This window comes from Bombus fervidus, chromosome 16 (genome assembly GCF_041682495.2).
Source record: "Bombus fervidus isolate BK054 chromosome 16, iyBomFerv1, whole genome shotgun sequence".
NCBI classification, from domain to species: Eukaryota; Metazoa; Arthropoda; class Insecta; order Hymenoptera; family Apidae; genus Bombus; species Bombus fervidus.
The window spans coordinates 323,533-348,320 of record NC_091532.1 but is presented as its reverse complement, the minus strand read 5'-3'; the positions used below and the strand labels follow the sequence as shown (position 1 = coordinate 348,320).

Sequence of the window (24,788 nt, the reverse complement as noted above, 5' to 3'; positions counted from 1 at the left end):
CATAGTAAGACGGTAATAATAAAAGAGCTTATACATTCTTTTTGAATATATTTGAAATATATCTACGTCTCTTTAAGCGTAAGGTAAATTTTTATACGGTAAATATGCTTCTACGTAAATTTTGTAGTTTTCTTTTTTTTTTTTTTTTTTTTTTTTTAATGTTACCAAACAGTTCGAAAAGATTGAAAAAGTCTTACGCTAAAATTGATAAGAGTTTATAAACCAATATCGTTGGTATCGTACTCGATATTCTATCGTACACTTAGCTTAAAAATATTCGCGTTATAATTTCGTAATTTTTAGCTAGAACGCAAAAACGCGCACGACAATCTGCAAAGTTAAAGATAGAATACCGCGTCTTCTATAAATCTTAAAAATTGATCTTCTTCGAGACGACGGTTCGCGCAGAAATTTTTACCTCTCTGCCTCTTTTATTTAGCTTTCGGAGAAGGATTACCTTCATTCATTGTGTACCACGTACGTTGAAATATCTAGCGTGCTGCACGCATAAAATATATTTGATTTGAACCATGTCCCGAGAAATGAATTTCAAAGTAAACGTTCGTTCATCATTTGGTACGGAGATCTTCAGCCGCTGATAATAAATTTGTTTGAAACGTAGTCCTCTAGAATTCTACGTTTCAGTATGCTAGTATTTATATAGCGGACCAAGTTCGATCTCTATTCCTTTGTGCACAATTGGAGGGAGAGAATGCGAAGGAAACTTTGGTGCCGAATCTACCAGGAGAATGGAGATTCTAACGAAGCTGTAAATTTTATCGGTAATTTTTTCAATTCCCGAATAATTATCGAACCTAGACGAATTTAACGGTAGTAGAATTACGATAACTATGATAATTACGATATAAAGATAAAAATAAGATATAAATTCTGTAATCACGTTTTAATAAATTCATCGATCTAACGATATCATTAAATTTCGCTGCTTTTATTCAACGACCTACTTAGCGATCGCAATTTTATAATATACGTTTAATCAGGTTATATTTTAAATACCTTATAATTTCGAAATGGATTCGTGTAACGTAAATGTCGTACGTTCAGATCATGAATCGGTACATCGTCTCTATTTGATTTTCATCGTTTTGTGCATAACTGGAACGGGAATACGTAAAGGAACCTTTGACTCGGGGTTTGTTGAAGAGGCAAAGGATAAGCGGTGACGAGGATTACCAACGCCACACTTGTATGACATTTCGTACTGACGTTTCGGGAGATTCCCCCGGGATCGTGGTTAATGCTCTGCCAGCCGTAGATTACTTTGAAGACCATAATTAACTTAATACGCTCGTCATTATGACAAGTTACAGCGGATCTCGCGTATTATCCATTCTGATTAATTGCACGACAAACATTTGGAATGCCACCACTCTTCCTTTTACCGCTCTCCAAATTTTCATTCGTGTTTTACGATCACTAGTGATTTTGTTTATACGATCGAACTGATCGTGCGTAATATAAGAGATACTACGTTTATCACAGACATAGCGAACATATCGATATTACAACATGTTAACGCGTGAAATACGAAATAATTCTAGAAACTGTAAGTTTTATGGAAAATTGATTCTTTCCGAAGCGACGTTCGTTCGAATTATTTTCTTACTTGTATCGTTGTACGAGTATACCAATAACGCTTCGTTCGATGAATTGTCATAAAATCTTAACATAATCTTAACACGACGAAAATAAGTATTGTCTAGATATTTCTTACACGACTGTGAAATTCAAAGTTATTATATTTTAATTGTATGACGTTGATTCTATCGTTTCAATTGTTTCCGATTATTCTCGATTACTCTGAAACGTGTTTTAATATTCCTACCATATTTACAATCCTTTCCATCGAAGTATATAGATCTCTTTATTTAGAATATATTATTGGAGAGATCTAATGCTCGATTTAAAGTACAACGTATAGTTCGCAAAGTACGCGAAATTACACGTAAATTAGAACGGATACTTCCTTCTTCGCTTTTCCCTTACCGGCAGAAATTTTATTCTATCAACAGCGTTATTTTGTTGACCATTATCGATTCCATGAACTAATTCACGGCCGTAGGGATTAAAAACACGTATTTTAATCTCCGCAAGATCTAAGGAAGAGCAATTTCATATTTTCTTTCCCCCTTTACCCTCCGTTTTCCTTTTAATATTTGAAAATGTAACCAGGCAATACGAAGCATTTACCTGTCGTTAATGAAGTTACGGCAGCGGCAAGTTTCAAAGTAGCTCGGTATAGTTATCGAACAACTTAAGAGTGGTTCCCGTGAACGCGAATCGACCCTGGAAAAGTTGAGGGCGGGAAGGCTGGGACAGCTCGCTCGGCGGTTAAGGTTTTGCTAACTTTATTTCAATACAGACGGAACGAAGTGAAACGTTTACTAGTCTGATGAAAGCTTCGATTCAAAATTCGTTTCTGCCACTCAAACTGCTGTTTCGATGCACAGGACGTTTCAATCTTAAACGTCAACTCGATTTTCTTACTCATATCGAACGGACATGTAAACAAATAGCTCGCACTCGAAACGTTACTCGAGAATACGAAAGGAACAAATCGTCGCACAGCGAAAATTACGACGCGATAAGAGTAACAATTATGGTACTGTATAGCGATATGCAGCGCGATATATGTACATTGAGTTACGAAATTATTTGCGCAGAATTATTTTCGAAGATATATTAGAAATTGTTTAAATAACAAAGCGACACAAAGGACTTTTTAATACTTGTTATTTAGAAATAGATAATTAAGATTCCGAACTAACTAAATCATAAAGAAAACGATGATTTGTAGTTAAGAAGCAACGAATTGTACTGGAACTATGCTGAAGTTACAAAACGAGAACGATACCTTTCGTAAAATATATCGATACTTTTGTAATCTGAATTTGCGAATAATTTTCTAGTTCACTGTACGATAATAAATGCTCTAAAGTTGCTTCGAGATTGAAATTACTTTATCAACTTTGTTTTACAACAAAACGATTAGTTATTGGAAGTATCGTTTTTCATTTACCGAAGTAGTCGTAGAGGGTTGGAATCTTTTCGAAAAGTAACGAGACGTAGTATACTCGTACGTTATAAATGTTTACACGTTATAACGTGTAATCGGTGCATAATTATTTTACATAAAACGTCAACTAGCGTTGCAGTAAAGTATCGAGATATTCTTCAAAGTATTCCAAAACGTCATTACTTTCCAACATTTCCTGTATTCTTTGATGTATCCGTTTATTTCAAACTTTTGGTACTATACTTTTGGTACTATACTTTTGGTCTATCCTTCGTTTAATAGTCGAGGTGTCTTTAAGATTGCTCACGGTAACGTACGAATTTACCAGACGTAAATGTTTCGTCTATGTTTTATATTTTTCATTCCCTGGTATACGAATTTGTCGAATTCCCTTCGAACAAAAGATACGACTCGCGTTGAAGCGATCGAAGCCACAGTTCTAAAACTAGTCGGCCACGTTTTCAAAAAATTAGTCTTACGAAACTAGCCCGATGTTGGAGGGTTAAGGGATAGGGCATAATCACGAAGGCACAGAAATTCGAAGCTGTTATCTGGCCGTCGATCGAAGTTGGCCCTTGTCTTCCACCGCTGTTACTTATCTATCGACGGCCAAGTGACCTGTCAAGAAGTTCGAACGAGAAACGGAAATTGAGAAGTGGAAATTGAGGCGAATGTCTGGTGATCTGTGTTCCGGACGCCGAGAAAGCTTGAAAGACTCGCGGAGTGGAAGTCGTCGGCTACGACACGCTTCTGTGTTCCGTGGAAATGAGTAGTTGAAATGGTAAACGATGTAACTGGCAGAATTAAAGATCTTCGATACGAACGAACGGCGCATCTCGGTTAATTTTAGTGCCTACACAGTCGATGATTAACATTGTATTAGAACGCTCGTTATTCGCAACGTTTACCGCGAATCTTTAACAAATTTTATTCCACCTGATATCTTACGTTACGAACCTGTATGGAGGCTGTCCCGGGGTTTAACAGCCACGCATTGCTCGTATATTTTATCGGTGTAATAAGGCAAGAAACGGTCGAGTGTTAACAATATTTATTTTGCAACGTTTGTCAGATGTTACGTATTGTATTATATTATAGAGAAAATTATTTTATATTTAATTATTTTACAAGTGTAACGATGTGAACGAAAATTACCAAAAATCCGTGAGATCGTTCGTGAACAGAGCTTGAATTCTTATTTCACTGCCATAATGTGATAGAGAATATTAGAAGCTTCGGTATTTGTGTATCTTCTATCGTGAACAAATAAACTCCGCGAATAAAATAATCAAATTAACTTTTATGACTAATAATAATAAATTATTTGATTCGATAAATAGAATATCAAGGAATTTAAAGGATCGCAATTGTCCGTGACAATATTAAAAATACGAATCTCGAAAGTTAAGGATTAATGTTTCGTGCGAGTTGCAAAATCGAATTTATGCAGCTATGACATCTACACGTATCGAATATCTATATTAAAACAGATTTTAGACGATGTCTAAGTTATAATCTGGTAACGAAGGTACGTCATTCTCTTAAAGTTGTAAACGTCGTGAAAGTTCGGAAACTTGTTCTGTATGTCCTAACTGTGTTCTGACAGAGAATTTTCTCTTTTTATTTCTCCTTCTTCCGTCGTACGTACGTGTTGTAGGATTGTAAAACTAATTTCGAGTAGCGTTTACATTAAAATATATTTACGTGTATGAAAATTCGTATAATAAGCGAATTGAACACTGGTGGACGCGTATTATTGAAAACACTGCTATTGACAGAACTATAACAGAACCACCCTGCTTTTTAACTAAGTATAGCATATACGAATAGCTAGGATTAAAGCGGTATCATAAACATATGAACAAGAGAATATTATTACATAAATACGATAAAAGTTAGCATTAATTTCACCAGCGACGCCTGTACGTTTCTAGTAATAGTAAGAAATATTGAATAACTCGTTGTTACAACCTATCCACGAACGAGTAATCTCAAGACTGTATCGTTGGTATCGTTACTCGTTTGCTTATTTACGTGTCGAGATACCGCGCTTCGACAAAGTCGAACAGGATATCGTTCGTCAAACGTACCACAGCACGTTATAGAAGCGAAAACACGGAACGAAAGATCCGTCCGATTAGCAGAGGGACTTATTCGGTTGATTCATCTTGGAAGGTGCCCTCGCGGAAGCGCAAGTTGACGGAAAGTATACAGGGATCCAGGACAGGTGGAACTAGTCCAGGACTCTCGGATGCAGATATCAAACCTCTCCGCCTGTAAATCTGCCAGAGACCGGTGTGAAACGGTGGGTGGTTGGATTAGGAGGTAGAGGTCGAGGACTGGTCGACCACCTAGTCGGAAGCGCGGCATGAACTATTGCATTTGATATCCAGTCCGATGAATGGAAACGGTGAAGCCATATCCACGCTTGGCGCCATCTCTGGCCACGATGTACGCGAATGTAGGTATAATACCCCTCCATGCTTCCGCCAAGTATGATAACCAAGTATTTACGGCTTCTCTTGCGAATTTCTGTAATTTACGGAGACAACCGTCCTCGACCGTCCACAACTATGCGTCATTGTTATTTTTAATGCTCGGCACTTGCCGCAGTCTCTTTCCGACGCGATCTCCGCCCCTGCAAACAACGCAGACACCGTTCAAGTCTAGCGGCAAGAAACCGAATGTTTATTTCGTTAGTTTAATAGTATTCAAAGACGTTTATAGAGAATCGGGGATTTCTTCGAAAAGTGTCCGACTCCTGCATCCTCTTCGTCTAGGTGTGCTATCGTGCAAAAGAGATTCTCGCCATATACGCAACAACTATCGGATATCTTGAACCTTTAATGCCTGTTACTATAAAAATTTTACAACATATTTAACGAGAATGGCAGGTTTTACGAATAGCGAATCAACGACAAATTCTTTCTCAAAATGAAACGACACTTCGAACACATCGATATTTCCATTTTACATCGACGAGTCAAGAAACGAATTAAGCGAATGACACGTGTTATTACAAACGTTATCAAGTAGATGTAGAATTCGAACGAAATGGGAGCCCTGTATCGAAGCGTTAAATATTTCACGTAGAAGCGTAAAATGTTGACACAATGGGTGGAGATGTATTATTTAAGATACAGTAGAGGATGGCATATGTATGTAACGCTGTTAAGAAAAAATTGGCATTAATGTTTGCGTAATATCTTTGAGCACGAAGAAATGATTTGCATCGTTCGATCATCCTTATATTCGGTTTATCTTTGAAAATACACAACAATTTTTTAAGGTTTTAAATGGGTTTCGTTTCGAATAGGTTTAATAAAAAGTAATTCTTAAACGATACTTTCGTAAATGAATATTACAAGTACTTCACGTAGAATCATAATACACGAACATACCGAGCAAAAGCATCAGAGATACGATAGAATTCCATTTATCTAATCTCTATTTATTACGAAATTCTAATTAATGCTTGATTAACTGTGCTTCTGCCAATTGAATCTACTTATCTGAACGCAAACTCCTATTATATGAACGAGAAATTCTAGTCGGTACGAAGAATTAGCCAACTAACTATTATATAAACTTCAGTTATAGAAATAAAGTTTATTCTTCGACGGATATAAACAAACGAAATGAAAAATTAAAATCGATTTGCTTTGTTCGCCTTGTTTGCTTCGTTTGATCGATGAAACTTTCAACGCGTATTTAGAGATATTCGGGATAAAGTATTCGCGCAATATTCGACACGGAATAGTCTCTTTGAACGTTTAGTGTCATTCGTCACGTTTAAGATCACCGTTGCGAATCTCGCACATTTATCCAAAGCTAAAAGGAAATTTTCCATTTATTAAAAATCTTATTATTATTAGACGTTATTAGCAATTTATTCGAAGCTAATTTGAAACTATCAATTCTTTTTAATAAAGTTACTTGCGTCCCAACATGAATACCACCCACTTTTTATTAATTCGTCGTGTAATTAGATATCGTTTCAGGATAAACGTTATCAATGAGTGTAACTTGTTTCGTATATCCATATAATTAACAATTTTAAAAAGTCAAGATATTTATTCGCTAAATTCTAATAAATGGAAAATTTATTAAATGGATCGCAAAATTTTGAAAGGACTCCTCGTAATAATTCACATAATAAAAATTAATTTCGCATGAAAATTATTTAGCAATTAACGTACAATAAACGATGAAAGTTCGATTAGCAATGATCGTGTTAAACGATTTTGTTAAGTACTAGCAGAAATGATAATTGAACGATACTGTGTCCACTGAATGAAACAGATGGAACAGAATGTTCCAGTTAAAGACCGATAGTGTCTGCAGACTCTTTGTCGATACACGAGGGCTAATACTGTTTTATCGAAGAACGATACCTTTCTTTATTGACCATTTACGGATGTTCCATTCAATTGCTGCAATTAATGTCCGACTAAGAGCAATAATTGTCCAGATAATGAATTCAGCATTCCATTATTCAACAGAAATTTAAAATAAATAATTCTCTTTCAATGCAGTGAAATATACAGCGTTTCTCACAACTGGGCCAAACCATAGCTTCAAAATGATAGATGAAGGAAAATTTTACGAGGCAAAATTGAGTGGTTTCGTGTAGCGCATCGTACTGGTATTATGGTATTACGCGGTTGTTATGGCAGTGGAAACGTTTAACGGTGACCTCTGTTTTTCTTCTTTTTTTAAATTAAACTGTATACGAGATGTACGCAAAGAGATATACATGCAATTTAATTTAAAAAGAATGTATGTTTCTTTATATACTAATATCGATAGATGCGTTTCTTTTTTTTTTCTTCTTCATAAAAAAAAAAAGTATTAAAGCGAGTACTTGATCACCGAGGTTCGAAAATTTGCTAAATTCAGATATAATTGGTTTATAGTATGTATAACGGTTCGTCTCTCGTTGACCGTTTCGTTAGGCAACTTTCCACTCGTGCATATTACGTGTTTGAGACTGAAGGTAATTCGTTTAAAAAGTATTCTAACTCCAATTTTTCTAAAACTTCGAAATACAAGGCAAGGCACATATACGCTCCAGATTATCGTTTAACATTTTTCTTTATATTCTACGTATTTTCATAGGCATCCGATACAAAATGTATCGAAACGATATGTCAAATTTTCAATAAACGTGTAGAGCAAAGTTTTAACCGAAAAAATATCGTTTATCGTTTGTTTCAATTCTTTGTTTATCCGTCGATCAACGATAATTATATTTACTTAACAAGATTTGTAAAAATTATACTTAGGTGATGGTAAATACTCGCGTGACACGGAATATACAGTATTCGTTACTCCGCCTTTAAAAAATTGTGACTATTTAATATTCGCAAAATTACCATAGAAACGGCTCATTCTCGAACAAACATAACACCAGAGATAAGAAAGCCGCGATATTTCCGGAGGAAAACGGAAAGAGTTGCCAAGCCTCGCAGTTGCGTGCCATAGGCAAAAGTCAGAGGCACGTCGCTGTAAAAATTACAGGACTAAGAGATATCCCGCCGGATAAATGTTTACCCGACGAAACAGCAATTCCATTATCCTTCGCCTTTGAAGGCGAATGAACGCGCCGTAAACGAAAATATTGCCCGAGCCAATAGTAAAGCTCGTGTGCACATAAGCGTGGAAATAAGCGTGATCACATGTTGGTAATCGTAGCACAAAGGGGTGAATCGAAAATACAGGTATGCGTACGGACGATTCAACGTTTCGCAGCCGGAATATAACTTCAATGGAGCGTTGGTCCCCGTTGTGAATAGTCTTCCCGTATCTTGCGCTTTTTTACAAACAGATCACATTTTCTTAACAGGTTGATTTACTGCAAGCCAACGGTTACGCTTTTGCAGCTGCATGCGCTCTCGCGTAGCCTTTTTACCGTTCCCATTCCCCGCCCCTCTCTCCTTTTTCGCCGTTTCTTTGCCGACCAGCGCCAAAGTGCAGCCAACAAGCAGAATATTTACTTTTCTTTGCTGCTGCAATTTTTTTCGCCTGACTAGACCGCGAGTCTACCGGAAGTTCCTTCGACCGAAAACGTATCCAGGGACATTCTAGAATCACCTTCTTCTCAAATTACCGCTCGTGAAATCGATATATTAGCGACGGAAAAATATAACATAGGATCCTTGACGTATTAGATTATCGTAGAATGCAGGTATAGAAATACTTACGTATATATTTAAAGTAACTGTGACGTTATCTATGGATCTATAGTTTATGGATATAACGGTGGTGGTAAAAAATACGATGGAATTTTTAATGTATCGTATCGATGTTTATATAAATTTATATTTTTTCCAAATACACCTAGAGAAACGGAACCTAAATAGAGATTTATCTCGCGCTCGAAATATTATTATATAATCGAATCTCGAACTTCTTTATTGAAATTCTGTACATTTTGCGCGTATTATGCACAATTAAATATTCCATCAATTATAAACATTCGCAGTTTAGCGAAAAGTAATTACGTAAAAATGTCAAAATTTAATTGAAATTTCTTGTTTAATTTACCAATTTTTGTTGGAGATCGGAATTAAATACCTGGTTATATTTATCGCGTCGCGTTTCACAAAATTACATAGTTATATTTATTGTTTTACGCGTTACATTTTCGTGCATCGTAGTTACTTGAAATTTCGCATAGATGCGTAAGTATCCGCAATTCGATTCATAACGAAATACCTTTCTACGTCGCAAGCGTTTCAACTTTCTATAGCATTGTGTGATTAAAGAACATATGCCTGCGTATCTATATTTTTATTTCAAACTAAGTCGAGTAATATGGCGTTAAACACATCTATTATACAGCTTGTTTGCGATGTTAAATTGAAAATTAGAAATACGATTATCCTGTTGGATACTGTAGCGAAAACTTTCAATTTGTTACAGGTAGCATGGCTGCGGGTAGATACCCAAACGATATTAACGATAGCTAGTCACGTTATCACGAAAAACCATCGAATAGCCGTTTCTCATAGCGATCATCGCACGTGGTTTCTCCACATACGAGAGGTAAAAGAATCCGACAGGGGTTGGTACATGTGTCAGATTAATACGGATCCAATGAAAAGTCAAACTGGTTACCTGCAAGTTGTCGGTAAGTAACACACGATCCTTTAATTTTTTCCACTTTTATCAATTTCCATCAAAACGCGAGGAGTATATTCTTCTCTCTGGTTTTCGGTAATAATTCTTTTTTCACCGTGATATCGTATTATGACAATTTGTACGAGCGGTCATGACGATAGATCAATTTCATCGTGATAAATTGCTTTCGTTTCCATTATTGATTTATTTGCCATCATTACTACAGAAAAAACACAAAACAATATTATACCCAAATAAATCTTTATCTGAGAAATATTTATCACATAGCGATCTTTGTTTCAAAAATTTACTCGTACTTGTATCGCTTTTATTTATTTGTTTTTTTTTTTTTATATATATATACTAAAAAGCGTAATATTTTTAAAGTAAACCAGTGAAATCCGAGAGTGAAATTACAAGCAGTGACCTTTTTTTTATAGAAAGACCAAACCGTAATGTATAGAATGGATTATATCACAGAGTGACGAAACAAATAACTAATATTATACGTAACGATTCAAGGTAGTTGGTACACTCGATATACAGCAAATTCAGATTTAGCGGGGAAATTAACAATCGTCCGTTCGTTCTCGCCGGTCATCTTCTATACGCGTATGAATTTCTATCGAAAGGAGAGTGTATCACGCACTTATCAGTCGTATCCGGAACAGCTATTACAACGATTATGTCACGCGAACGTTACACAGCGATATACGGATGTAATTCGCAATATCTTAATCAAGTCTGACAAGCCGTGAGAATCTCGTTCTGTAGCAAACCCTATTCCCATCTCTTTACAGGAGTGATTTGTCGCCCGTGTACGATGAATCAGTTGCGCTTCATTAATACATATTCGTACGTAATTGACTAGTGAAATGACATTCGAACGTTTTATTATAATCTTTTTTAGTAAACGATCTTTTAACCCGTTGTTGAACACCACTTTTTCACCTATTTCTTAACATATTGAAAATTTAATTTGGACGCAACAAAATAGACGCAAGAAATCTCAGCGTTCTATGTTAAACGTTTAAATTATACGATAACATTCGAAACCACCGTTTAACGATTATTACTTAGAAGCTGTATATCTGGTAAATACTCGCTGCAAGAATTTCTAACGAGGAACAAATTTAATTTGACGCTAAAGAAGCTGAACAACGTTGCGCGTTTACGAATCTAATAAAATTTACAAATTCAAGCATTTAAACTAGAATAACACATATAGGATATATCTACATACCTGTGTATATCGCGTAATCTATGAATCTCGTTTGGCTAAAATTAAACGAACGTCGTCTTGATGCCGTATCGCACTAATCGTGCATCGTCGACAAACATCAGGCTTCGGCAGTTTAAACGGACGTAAAGCCACGTAAAAGACCTTTCGCTTCTCTACTTAATTTGCAAGGCATTAACCTTATTATTATGGAGCAATATAGTCGCGAGTTTGCGAGAAATATGTAACTCTCTATAATATAGAAGGTTGCACGCGAGCAATCTTTACAGCCCTTCTCGGAAATGAAACCTCGTATACGCCCTTTCGCCAATACGAGCGCTCTCCCTTCTTCCTCCGTACGTTTCGTTCTTTTAATTCCCTCGGCCCTCGTATCGGCACCCTTGCCCTGACTCTTTCATTTTTACCCTATAAACGCACACGATGCTCTTTCCAGAATGACCAATTCGATTAGCTAAAAAGTTTTCAAACTTCGCATGGAAAATCCGGCCACGCGAAGGGTTTACATAGATAATTTATACAGAAGAACGTTGCATAGTATGAAAACTTATTTTATAGTCGCAGTCGTAAACGTGTTCCATGCTGCGCTCTCTTTACATTTTTTGTTCTCGTCGTATATGTGGGTTACGATATGCATGTTATTATAAATATAATGACTCTTCTGTACTGTAAAAGTATCGTAAACGTACGAACAGCGTGCTCCAATATCGTAAGATAAATACGTTTGTGGAAGGAAGAATTAGGTAATGCCGAATACAACTAAGAATTAAATTACGTTTAAATTTTGGACTCGTTTTCCAAATATCAGTAATACGAGTGCTCTATTTTGCATATTTTCTGCCTATGTTTTTGTACGTTATGCGTATTATGTCATCTAATAAATAGTTTCTATACATATATGTATGTGTATCTTCTTTAACCATCAGGATCGAAGTTTGTCGAATTATAAAAGAAACTTTCTTTTTAATCGCTCATTATATACGTGTACTTAGAGTACTTGTAGAGCGTGGTACTTAACGGTTTGAAAAAAATGTTTCCTAATAATACGATATATGATAAAAGAGATTTATCACATTGATCTGTACAAGATGATTTCTTTTTATTTAGAATATGAATTTATTCGAATTCTGTACTTGCGACACGATAGAAGGAGAAATAATTATCGTTGAAAAGTCGTTCGGTGTATAAATTAACAAACACCATTTTATATGTACTACGATAATACGTTAGATAAAAAGTTAGTTCACTCATCTTCCATAAATCGTGCTTTTAAGTGGTCTAAATCTTCACGGTAACTATGTACATTGGTCACTGTAGCTACATTATATATATATATTTTTTTGCAATTCAGTATCATTACTAATTGTAAAAGCTTTGCTACGTTTTATTAATTGGTCTTCTCGAGAAAATATATTTAGGCGCGCAATTTCTATCCGACTATTTTTAACCATCTACCGAGAGATCGTTTCAATTGTTTTCGTTTTACCATCGATTCGAATATTTCGATTACGATCTCTCGTTCGCATAAAATTAGGAAATTATGCAGAAAATTCTCAAATGTTATACCTTCTCTCTTCGAGAATTCGTTCAAAGTTTAATTCGTTCAAAAGCAGCTTAAATAACATAGACGCAAGTTATCGTCATAGAGAACAAACTGTCTAAAAAAATACAATAACGTCTCTATGTTACAACTCCTATTCGAAAAGTGAAAAGCCACGAATTAAGTGGTTTAAGAGCATTTACGGGAAATTACAATCACGGGGGTTGGATATGTCTATGAAGTCGCAGATTATACAGGAATTCGAGTACATAATGTTAAGCGTGTGCTCGTAAACAGAACTTCAACGAGATCCAATAATTGGAATTTGAAAACATTCTCCGGCGAGTCATCGATTTATCGACGTTGTTGGGAGACGTACCTTAATTAAACGCGATTCAGTTAATTCTGCTGACATAAACACGTACCATTCTTACTATTGGCAGATCGTAAAGAATTATCGAATCATAATCGATACTCTGTTCACTTCGACGGTAACGTCTTCCCATTCCTAATTGAGCCGTGAATTTTTTCATTTTTAAGTTTCCGTTGATTCTTCCGTTGAAATTGGTCATAAAAGTAGTATAATTGTCGATAGAAATCGATTAAGTTTAATCGCGTTTGTATTATTATGTTTACGTGGGTAAGAAAGAAACGTAAGACGGAATTTTAATTGACCATTTCACGCAACGCCAAATGGTGCCACGACGCTGGTGCGCGACTGTATTTCTAAAACGCAAACCACGCGACTCAGCGTCGTGATCCATCGCTGGTATAACACCGACCTCAAATTTGCTAGAATCGGGGGATGACGAAAACCAGACGATCGCACCGAGCGTTCCAAGCTTCGCGTTTTCTTACGATAGATACAGATTACTTTAAATTACCGTTTAATATATCACGTTTGTTTTTCTACATTGTTCGATGTTCGAAATACCAAAGAAAAAAAGAAAAAGAACGGAAGTAGTAGAGCATAGAGATACTTCGTTGTTCAATGAAAATATAAAATACTTTGAAATAGTAGCGAATGACAATTGTAATTGTATACGTGTATTTACTATAAAAAGAACGCTATATTTTCTCGAATTCCAATCTTTCCAAATAACTACTAACCGAATGTGAAAACAGGCGTTCGTATAAAGCACATAAATTAAAATGTAATCCAACTGGAAAAATTGAATATACCAAATTCTTGTATTTAAAACGTGCAAACGTTTAAACTCGTAGCATTAAACGAAACGACTTAAAAATGCTCGACCAACGTCAAACTGCAAATCAATTCCGTTAAAGTGGAAACCGATTTTCTCTTTCGCTAATGTAAATGACTTACTTCTGTCTATCGCGTATAACGAGTTTCAGCGAAACGTTACGAATGTGGTTTTAAGTATACTCAGGAAGCGTTTAAATCGAACTCTCGGTGGAAAATGGATGCGACGAAAAGGTCCGGTCGCATGGTTCCTTCGGATCGTTGATCTAAATTCTCCGCACGCGCCGTTTTCGACGTTATTTATACAGATAGAAATTTCCGTTCTTAAGGTACACCGTATGTAACGAATGATGTGATAACGTCATAGCTGCGTGGAGAGAACATTTGACATTTATCATTTACGAAGCTCAGGGTGTAACACCGTCAGATTAATAGACGACTCGATGGATAACGAGGATCCTGGACCTATTAACGTTTGAACATTGTTTCGCTAAAAGGTTGTTTTCTTTTTGCAGAATTCTATCCCATAAAGGAGGCTGCAATGCAACGCTAATGATTTTGTTATGGCCAGAGAGCAAGATATTTGAAGCGAGTAAAGTTAATGACCCGTACACGCGTAACACGATTTTTGGTCAAACATTTGCCGCCAACGTCGTTATTTTTATCTTTAAACGAACAACGAGACGCGAGAGAAATTTAAACAAATTACCCGATATTTGCCTTTAGACTTACGAATGATTGCATAACCGGGGTGGATACGATTCAATTAGGTAAACTCGATTCAGGATTTTTGTTTGCCACGCATCTTACGAGTCAAAAATACGAATGTTACGAAAATGAAAAATCTCGAAGAACAGGGACCGAGGTTGCTTGCTGAAGAGAAATATACATGCACGCTTCTTTTCCGTTTAACGTAAAGAACTCGACGAGTTATTCGTTCTTATATCGATTTAATTTAAAACATATGCCGATGAAAAATTCACTAAAGGAAGTGCTATGCAATTATAAAAATATATTTATTCTTAAACAAAATTTCTATTCTCGAAAGTGTATGTATTGCAAAATCCATTATATCGCTATAATAATATATGAATCGTTCAGGGACCATTTTGAACGATTCTATTCGTTCAAATGCTTACCACAAAATTTACTATTATATATGTTGTCATTTCTCTGCAATAAACGGACTTGCGGAATTAAGTCGTTTGTTTCCCGAACCTTGTAATATTATATGTGTCGATTGGCTTTTTTTTTTCGTGTAACGAAATTAACAAAAAGTAAAGTTAATTTATATTCTGACTTCTGAAAGGCTCTCGCACAAGCAATTCGATGTTGTAACATTTGCCAATAATAATCAAACTTGTAAGTTCGGAATTAGTTTAGACTAACTCTGTATTAATTACTCTCAAATTACAACTAATCGAACCAACGAGCACAAAAGTTGCTGAATTCCAAAATCGACCAAACTATTACTTGGTAGACAAAGAGAACCTTGTATAAGTTGGTAATAAGGTCAGCATTCATTAGCGAATTCTAGTAAAATGGTCGAGTCGAGACAAAAAGTCGAGCAACGTGCATGATCCTTCTTACGACCACATCAGTGGCTGAAAAAGGACTCGGGATGCGTCATCGTTCGTTCCTTAAGTACCTTCGCCTCCGGCTCGACCCTTTCGTAACGGACAGTACTTCCGGTAGTCTGCAACGGCAAGACGTAAGGTTCGTTGACCACGTTGGTTGTATACTTTACGAGCTTCCGGCTGCGTTTCCGGCGTTCCTAGCGAAATCAAATTGGTATTCTCGAGATGCGGCGGTCTCTTGCATCCTATCTACGGCAATATAATTCTACGAGTCTTTTGCTCTCTCTCTCTCTCTCTCTCTCTCTCTCTCTCTCTCTTTCTTTCTCTCCTCCTTTTAGTCGGTTCCTTCTTCGGAAATGCGAGCCTTATTCGAGCTACGAAATCGTCTGTGTGCTGGCTACGACGGACCCAACTACTTATAGAACTTTATCTTCCTCGTGAAATCGTCCACGTCATGTCGTGTACATCGCTTAAACTGCTTTTCGTGAAACTGTACGATTCGTATGATAAGAAATAAACCGAGATTCGAGCAACCTTGCCGCAGCAGCTTAATAAATCGTCTACGTAACGGGACTGGTGTAATCATCGAATGTGCGATCGAATTTTTTCACGAGACTCCCTTTGGCTGTTTCCTGATTTGACGTTAGTTTCGCAGCTTGATCTTGCACAATTCGCGTAGATTTAGTTTGGTTTGTAAGGAATAGGCAGAATTAACCATCGCCTTCTCTTCGTTGATGGGGGGTAGTCGTGCGTAATATCAACGGATAGAAAAGGAAGTAATGTTCCAACAATGTTCGGTTTGAGTCAACTACGTGTCGTAAACGGAACAAAATTTTACTTTCTCTTCTGGTTGATTAAGCGATCGTAAAGTACCACCGGCTTGTCACTGATGGAATTTATTGATATTCAATTCATTAACCGTATAGAATATAAATTGACAAAGACGTCATTGTCAGTACCGCGAATATCTTAGTTTCTTTTAAATTATCTAAAGACGCGTCAACCGTCAGGGTTATTTGTGACCGCTTTTTGCAACTTGTACACGCATACTTTTATTTTTGTTCGAGAGGTTTTAGTCTCTTTAATATCCCGGTATGAATGTAAACGTTCACACGCGGAGCTAGTAAAGACGAGTTTGTAAGTGGTTAAACATGTGGGAGCTACAGCTCTAGGTGGATACCGAACCACCAGAACCACGTTGAAATAAGCACAACGTAACTGTGAATAAATCGAGTTGCAGCAATGCCGGCCGATAATCAACCGGAACTTGAATCATGCCGCGAGACCTTTGACCACGAATCCGAACCCCAGTCAACCGAGTCAACGCGGCTCTCTAATATCTTCGCTATCGCATTTTATTTAATTTTACTTCATCGTGACAAACTACAATTTCGTGAAATCATTTTCCTAGTGTTGTATTCAACCGTCTTCGCTCTATTCGTTTTCATTTTTTAAATAATAATGATAATAATCGAAACGTTCTAACAAATTATCAGGTTTCTCGTTTAGTAGGTCACAAAGAACAGTAGGGTGCACATAAACGTGTACCGAACGATAAATTATGGAGAATCGAACGATCGTTCTGAATTTTCGAAATCTAAGTTTTCGTATTCTTTCGTACAAGTATGTATAATATTGTTCGATGATCGTAGCAATAATCAGCGCATACTCATTGAAGAAATTTCTTTCGAAAGTATTTCCAGTTACCCGGTAACCACACGGTGGAGTCCGCTTCCGCTTTCGCTTTCGTATCGGCGAGACAACGACATTAATGCAACGACGAAACTTCTTTATTTGAAATCTTCCGTGAACAAAGATTCCGATAACGCATCGATGCGATTTTCCTGATCAAAACGAGACCAAAAACGACATTGCTATTGTGCTGTTGACAATAATCAGATGCAACTACGAGCGAACCCATCGTATACTTTAACAGGGTGGGTCACGTAATTCCAGCCATTTCGGTTATCGCGCAAACAGTGATTTAACGAGATATATTTCAAATAAAATTTGGATCGTTCCGAGGGAGAACATAATTTGACGCGATTAGCTTTTTTATCAGAGGAGTAGAGGATCATACGAAGACGAACTTTGTTCTTTTTAATGAAACGATATATATATATATATATTTTTTAAATATGTGGATTCTTCGAAACGTTCTACGTCGAAAGATGTTAAGGTAAAAAAAAAAAAAAAAATGAACGATTCGCGAGATATCTTTAATTATAGCTAGGGATACTTCGTATAAAAGTCTGAAATATCTAACTTAAATAAATCTGACTCGAAGGCATTTACAAATTATACTTGAAATTCTTCTATTCGGATAATTTTCGCGCAATCGATAATTGTTGTAACTAGTCGCGATATAATTTGACAAGTACCGATAAATGTTCCTAACTCATTTAATGCGTTGTTAACACCTACATACGTATATCGCGTATGGTATATGCGAGTTGGTTGCTTTCCAAGCGGTAATTTTCCAACCGCAACTTTCACGGTATAAGTATAGTAACCCGTAAATCGATCAAGTCGTTATGTAAATATTATACTAGATGCGAACATGTTCTAATCAATTTCACGCAATTATTGGTATCCATAACGTTTTATATTTTATATATACTACAGCTGTTTTCGAGGGAAATTATCGTCTATTCGTACTTTTGTAATAGTCGAATAAAATTTACTTCTATTTTTCGATCGTTCAAATACTTAATTATTGCTTGTGTTTTATATGAAAATTACTTGATAAAATATAATTTTAACGATACAAAGGGAAAAACACGTAACCGTAAAATTGCGTAGAACGGAGAAAGAACCAAGACCAAACATAGAATGACAAATGTCAGGGTAAACGAGCAGGGTATAGTCTGCTATTAATTTTCTTTCAACATATAGCATGGTAGACAATGAAAGTTGAACTCGTATTATTTGAACGAGAAATTATAGAAATCAAAGTTGTAGAGAATCGACGAACTATTAAAAGAACGCTAAAATTTTATAACACGTTCGTACGTTGACGGATTTTACCGATGCTAAAATTACTGTTGGACTTTATCGATGCGAAGATTTAAAAAATTTCGTAAAACGGAGATGATCATTTTGCTCTTCGAGCGGCTCATATTTTTATTTTTGCTTTCATTTACGATATTACCATATACGATCATGTTCTACAGAGGAAGAGCATGGCAAGTCGCATTTCCTATTTATTACAGCAAAGTAGCTTTAACATTCGCATTACAAAATTGTCTTTATATATGATTTTCGAGATAAACAGGTGCTTTTTTATTCTCTCCGAGATTGTTAGGATACGTTACATCATAATATTACAATATCGAAGATATTAAAATATTATAAATTTGGCTTCCATACCACTTTCTTTTTGTTTTCCTTTCCAATCCATATGCCATATTGAAATTGTTTTGTTTTTAATCGTAAGGTGACATTGAAATCAAGAAAATGAAGAAAAGCGTATCTTCTCGTTCGTGTTTTTCTCTTGAAATCTTCATTTATGACAAAACGATTCGATCATAGGTTCTGATAATAACGTGTTATTTGCCATAACATATTACGCCAATGGAGAAACAAACTACTTCTTCCAGCGCTTTTCGTTATCGAGATAATTCACTGTACTGTGCGCGTATAGACGCTCGTAGACGCGCAAAGATTCGACGATGTATCGCTGCTCGACTGCACTCACGAACAGATTATAACGCTAGCAGGTACTGCTTTCATTGGTTTCATCGTTAAAGAAACTTGGCTTTGAGTTTCGAACGGGGTGCCCTGTTCTCCGCTCACCTCCACTCACCTTGTGACTCTCACCGGTTTATCAGCAAAATTTGTAGATTCGTGTTCAAGCACTTGTTTCCAATTCGCGTGCGGATTCCTTTAAAATAATACGGTAAACCATCGAGTCGCCAACTTTACTCATTAAAATATTTGTTGGAAAATTAACACTTTCAGGCGGACGCATCGGTAACATAGTTAATTACGCTTCTGCCACTTGCCACGCAACTTTGCACAATTGTTAACTATTGTCGTTATCTCTTGACTAATATCGTTAATACAATTTTATATTTGCATGAATATAGGTGAAGAAATCGGATCTAAATATTTCAGATTTCTTTCAGTTATTAAATGTTATAACTCTAATTTGTATACTTTAGATATCTTTAACCAAAAAGATAAAACAAAAAGCTTGCCAAGAGAACTACTAATTTTCTAGAATTTACAAACAATTCGAAGTTTCGATCTGTCTTTGATCTTTCTACGGAAAAAAAAATTTTCGTGCATTTTACTCTCGTGCGAAGGGGAGTTCAGATTCAAGACACTTCGTATTGGGTAGTGTTCGTTCAACTTAATCGACAACAACGCACGATCCTCCGTTGTACCTAAACATCTTTGGTAATCGTACAGTCCACGAAAAGTAATTTTTTGCCACCTTAAAGTCGTAAACCACCAAACGACTAATGTTCGGATTCGCGACGCAACATTACGATTGATATAACTTGATGCGTGGAATTGTAATATCCAATACTATACCAATATAATCCAATACAATAGTACTCCAACACAATTCATAGCATGATCTGGCAACGTAAAATTTACAAAAATAGTTTTATAAGGTATACTGGGTACGTTTCGCTAGAAAGTCGCATCATATGTCGCGTATTAAGAATTTCTGTTAAAAGCTGTAATTGCTGGCAAGATCGTTTGAAAATATTTTGCTCGAAATTGTCGGCGAATAAATTTCGTATAAAGCAAGGTGAACAGGGTAAACTTATTTTGTATACGATTAAAGGAGCGTCGTAGTTTCCATATGCATATGTATTTTCACCGAAACACTTGACTTTCTCTCGAAACAAATTGCGCGTTAAAATTTCTTTCGCGTGAAACGTCTCGTTGAATTTTACACGCGAGAGTTCAAATGATCTTAAGTTGGCGGAATTTCTTACCCCCTGTAACCTATTTGGTAAAGAAGTTCGCAACTTTCCACTGTACGCTTTGCAAGTCCATTCTAGTTTCGTCGGTATCTTTATCCACGAATATAAAGTGTGCAAAAGCGAGACTGTCAAACTGATTTTATTGCAAGTACACTATATCGTGCCATGTAAATATTACATATGCCTCTCACATACGATACAGTGAAATGAACCATTAAAATTGCACAAAGTATCCGTTCTTTGAAGTATCGGCTCGATCACCAAAGGCAAACCAGTGAATTTCTCTACAGCAAAAATATTAAATATCCATACTTCTGCATAATTTATAACAACATTCTTTTACACACGGAACATAGAATAACGTTTATGGCACTTGCTCTCTTTTCAGACTGAGATTATTGGTTGTTCTATATTTTTACTTTTTATCGGATACATAGGAGAACGTATTTTCTAGGGTAATTCTTCGATATTAATTTCATAATGACCAATATCGCGTATGCGTTTGTTCGATAAGATATATTATAACCTTTGCATGATGTAGCAAAACAAACACTCGTAGAAAATTTCATACCTTCGTATCATATTATACCTACGCGTGTTAATGGTATAGGATAATGTTATAGGATAAGTTTCATCGCTTACCCGAAGAACCACAAGTAAAATATCAATCGAACGTAACAACACAATTACCGTTAACTATATTTCAGATCAATTATCAAAATACAATTATCAAGCTAAATGTATTTTTGTTACTTGATAAATTTACGTCGTAATTGCTACGTTGCCTCGTATTCTTAGCCGTGTACCTACTATGTTCAAATATATTTATTGCATATATATGGTAGACAAAGAATCTTTTGAAGTTTATTTTTGCGTTGCTTGCTCACAATCATCGTAAAGAGACCGAAAACTTATTCAGGTCGCGAACGTATCTTACCGCTTTAAACAATCTATTCGTGTAGTTGGTACAATACAAAAATAATCGTTATTCTACGTGTCAAAGCAAAAAACTTTCCCATCGATATCCCAAAATATTCGACGATCAATGTGCAATAATTATAGTTCCTTAGTTTCCTGAGTTATATTAGCTAGACAGTACCGTAGGAGAGCGTTTTCGTACTACGAGAAGCCGAGGGTCAAAGCGCAAAGCGCATTATTAAACGAATTATTCTACACATTGTGCTGTAGTGGGCATCGTGCTCGTCCCAATTGAAACACCCTAATTAAACGTTGTAAACAGAGGAGAAAGAGAGAGAGAGAGAGAGAGAGAGAGAGAGAGAGAGAGAGAGAGTTTGCTGGAAAGTTCTTCCTTGTTGCCCGTGGCAAACACTTCATGCCGTTGTTATTCATTACGTGGCTCGGGGAGGGTTAAGCTGCACGTTAACCACTTCTTCTCATCTTTCGAGCTGTTGATCCAACCTCTTCCCGTGGTACTTTTAGCCAGAGGAGGCAGCCTCCTTCCGCGTTGCCACTCAGTGCCATTACTTTTCCTCTAATATCGCGAAATGCGCGCAATCTGGAACGCTACTAGAGCAACCAAGAAAACCATCCGATTCTCCGCCGTACGGCCAAGTAATCAGCCGTGAAGAACCCGTGGATTACCCGTTTTAAAGGTGCAAATATCACGCTTCGCCAGCGACCGTCACGCCGTAAATCCACCGTGCACCCTATCTTCGAGATTTCTTCGCGTACTCAATGGAGCCTGTGCTACCTGACGCGCTTAAACTACGCTCTTTGTGTATCTGCTTCTTTTCTCTTGAATTTCCTGCTAATACATTTGCCAAACGATGTTCCCTCGTCGCTTCTAAACGGACTAATATATCGCGATAAACTTTCTTTGATCGTAGCGTTGCGTGTAGATAGAAAAAAAGGATAGATAAAAAAACGCATAACACTACCTACAGTTTGAAAGAAAACAACTCTTTCATCGTCAAGTATAATTAATAGCTTTTTTATATAGAGCAAAATGTACTCGCGAGCCCCGGTTCCAAGTTAAGCATTTTACCCAAGAATGTAATCTGACTATTTACCGGACAAAAGATTTTATATATTCCAACGAATCTAATTAAAATAATAGTTACGCATTTGTATCGCTCTTATACCGTATAACGCATACTGCGAAATACAAAGTTTGAAGAATTTAGCATCTATCTAACGCGTTATCTTATCTCGTTTTATTTGTTACATGGTAATTCGGAGAACGTGCTATTAATCTTTGCGCGTGTATTATAAAAGATGTTATCTAATTCTTATAATTTTTGTAATTTTTAACAGCCAACTTCAAATTTCATAGTCAAATCAAAATCTGCGTTTAAACGTACCTACTACGATAAAATTAAGTAAAAAGATACGCATACCGGCATAATTTATCGATCTTTTTACGCGATATTATATATGATACAGCTTGAAAATAATATTTAAAATAATATACGCGAATACGTGAAGCAGGATAACAGTTTCTAAAAGCAAGTAAAATATTCCTGTAAACGTCTTTACCCTTCGCGTACATGGTACAAGATGATACCTTATTTTAGAATTCCAACCATTACACAACTCAGAATTATACGAATTAAAGATTTTATCTAGATACAGACATTGCGTTTCATTTATCGTTTCGAGGAATAATTTCCAGCACTCGTTTCTAACAATCTGCACAGTTACATACATATACCTGTTTACCAGTTATAATGCAAATTAACGTTCTTAAACGAAACTATGAAAAGGAACATTAAGAACGTGCAATAATCTTCTGCTATTAACGAAGTTATAAATCTATGTTACCGTACTAGGTCAATTTTATCGAGCTGTCGAGATCTTATCGTTGTTTCGAACGTTGCTGCGTAGCCTGCAGGGATATGACGCATTTAGTGATCTATACGAGAGGCAGTCGAGCTTGTGCTTTATGTACCAAGTAAGTAAACACACTCGGAACCCATGCATCCTGGCTACGTATTGCCAGCAGTCGAACAATTTCGATTGGGTCGTTGAATTGTCCTGCAGATCGTGTGTCTCAACGAAGTGATCTATCGTTCCCTGAACTCGATGCTCGTTTTGGGTGTCGAACTTTTCGCGTTTCCTCCGCCACATCGCCGTTCCAATCGCATTTTTACCTCTCCACCGTCACCCGTCCCTTTTCCCGACTGCTTTTCCTTCCTTTGTATTCTTTTCTAACTGCTTTTCCTCCCCCTTTTTCCGTTGACCTTTTGCCTTCCCCTCCGCCTTCTTATTTTCGTGTTTCTCCATTTTTCGTCTGCTTCCTTAGCAGATAACAAGATAGCAACGGACCGTGACGGAAAATATCTTCCGGTGGAGAAAATTGTCCAGAAGTCGTCACAGAAAACACAAGCAATGTCTGAGAGCAAAAAACGAAAGAAAGAACGAAAAAACGAATGGGAACCGAGGAGTAACTAGAGAGAGAGAGCGAGAGATGGCGGGGATGGGGGAAGGGAGAGATTTTCCTCGTTATCCAGTCACAACCCACAGCAACGAAATATACATACCACCAAATACATAATAAAACGGTCTACGTCTTCCTCTTCTCTCTCTCTTTGAAAAAATGGCAGATCTCTTCGTTCTACTTGTCTGGCCAGTGAAGAAACTGCTTGAATATACAATTCGCGGTAAAATGCACCTCCTCACGGTACGGAAAGCACGAACGAGTTTCCAGATAAATAAACGTCATCGCTACATATTCACGATAAGTAATAATTAATTAAAAAATTGTTATAACACGATGAGACATTTCATACGTCGGAATCTAGTATGAACTTTCCTAATTATTACACGTATTACACCATAATATTGCGTGGGAACATTCGCGTTTGAGTATCCAAATATTATTTCATATCGAAATAATTAATTCTACAAAACATATAAGCTTGTAATTTATGACAAGACTTTATTCGAAGAATAAATTATCCAATTTACCGACTCGGTAATTTCGGTGATATTTCAAACGTTGGGTTTTAATTAATATTTCCATCTCCGCATTAATCGACGCAATTCTATAGCCATTGGATGATGTTCTTCGTAATTTCGATGGCATGTTCCCGATTCAAAAATCAATCTCAGTATATCATGGGGTATAAGTCTGTTGGTATAAGTGTGCGACGATGAAGTTCACAACACGGT

The 24,788-nt window shown here is 36.5% G+C and overlaps 1 protein-coding gene across 2 annotated transcripts in view; it reads left to right on the top strand.

Moving 5' to 3' along the window:
- LOC139995433 (lachesin) overlaps positions 1-24,788 on the top strand; it is a 258,770-nt gene that overhangs the window by 196,617 nt on the left and 37,365 nt on the right. For both annotated transcript variants that reach the window (XM_072018895.1, XM_072018894.1), the window contains exon 3: positions 9,962-10,169. In XM_072018895.1, coding sequence (XP_071874996.1) covers positions 9,962-10,169 — 208 coding nt within the window. The remainder of the gene's footprint in view (positions 1-9,961; positions 10,170-24,788) is intronic.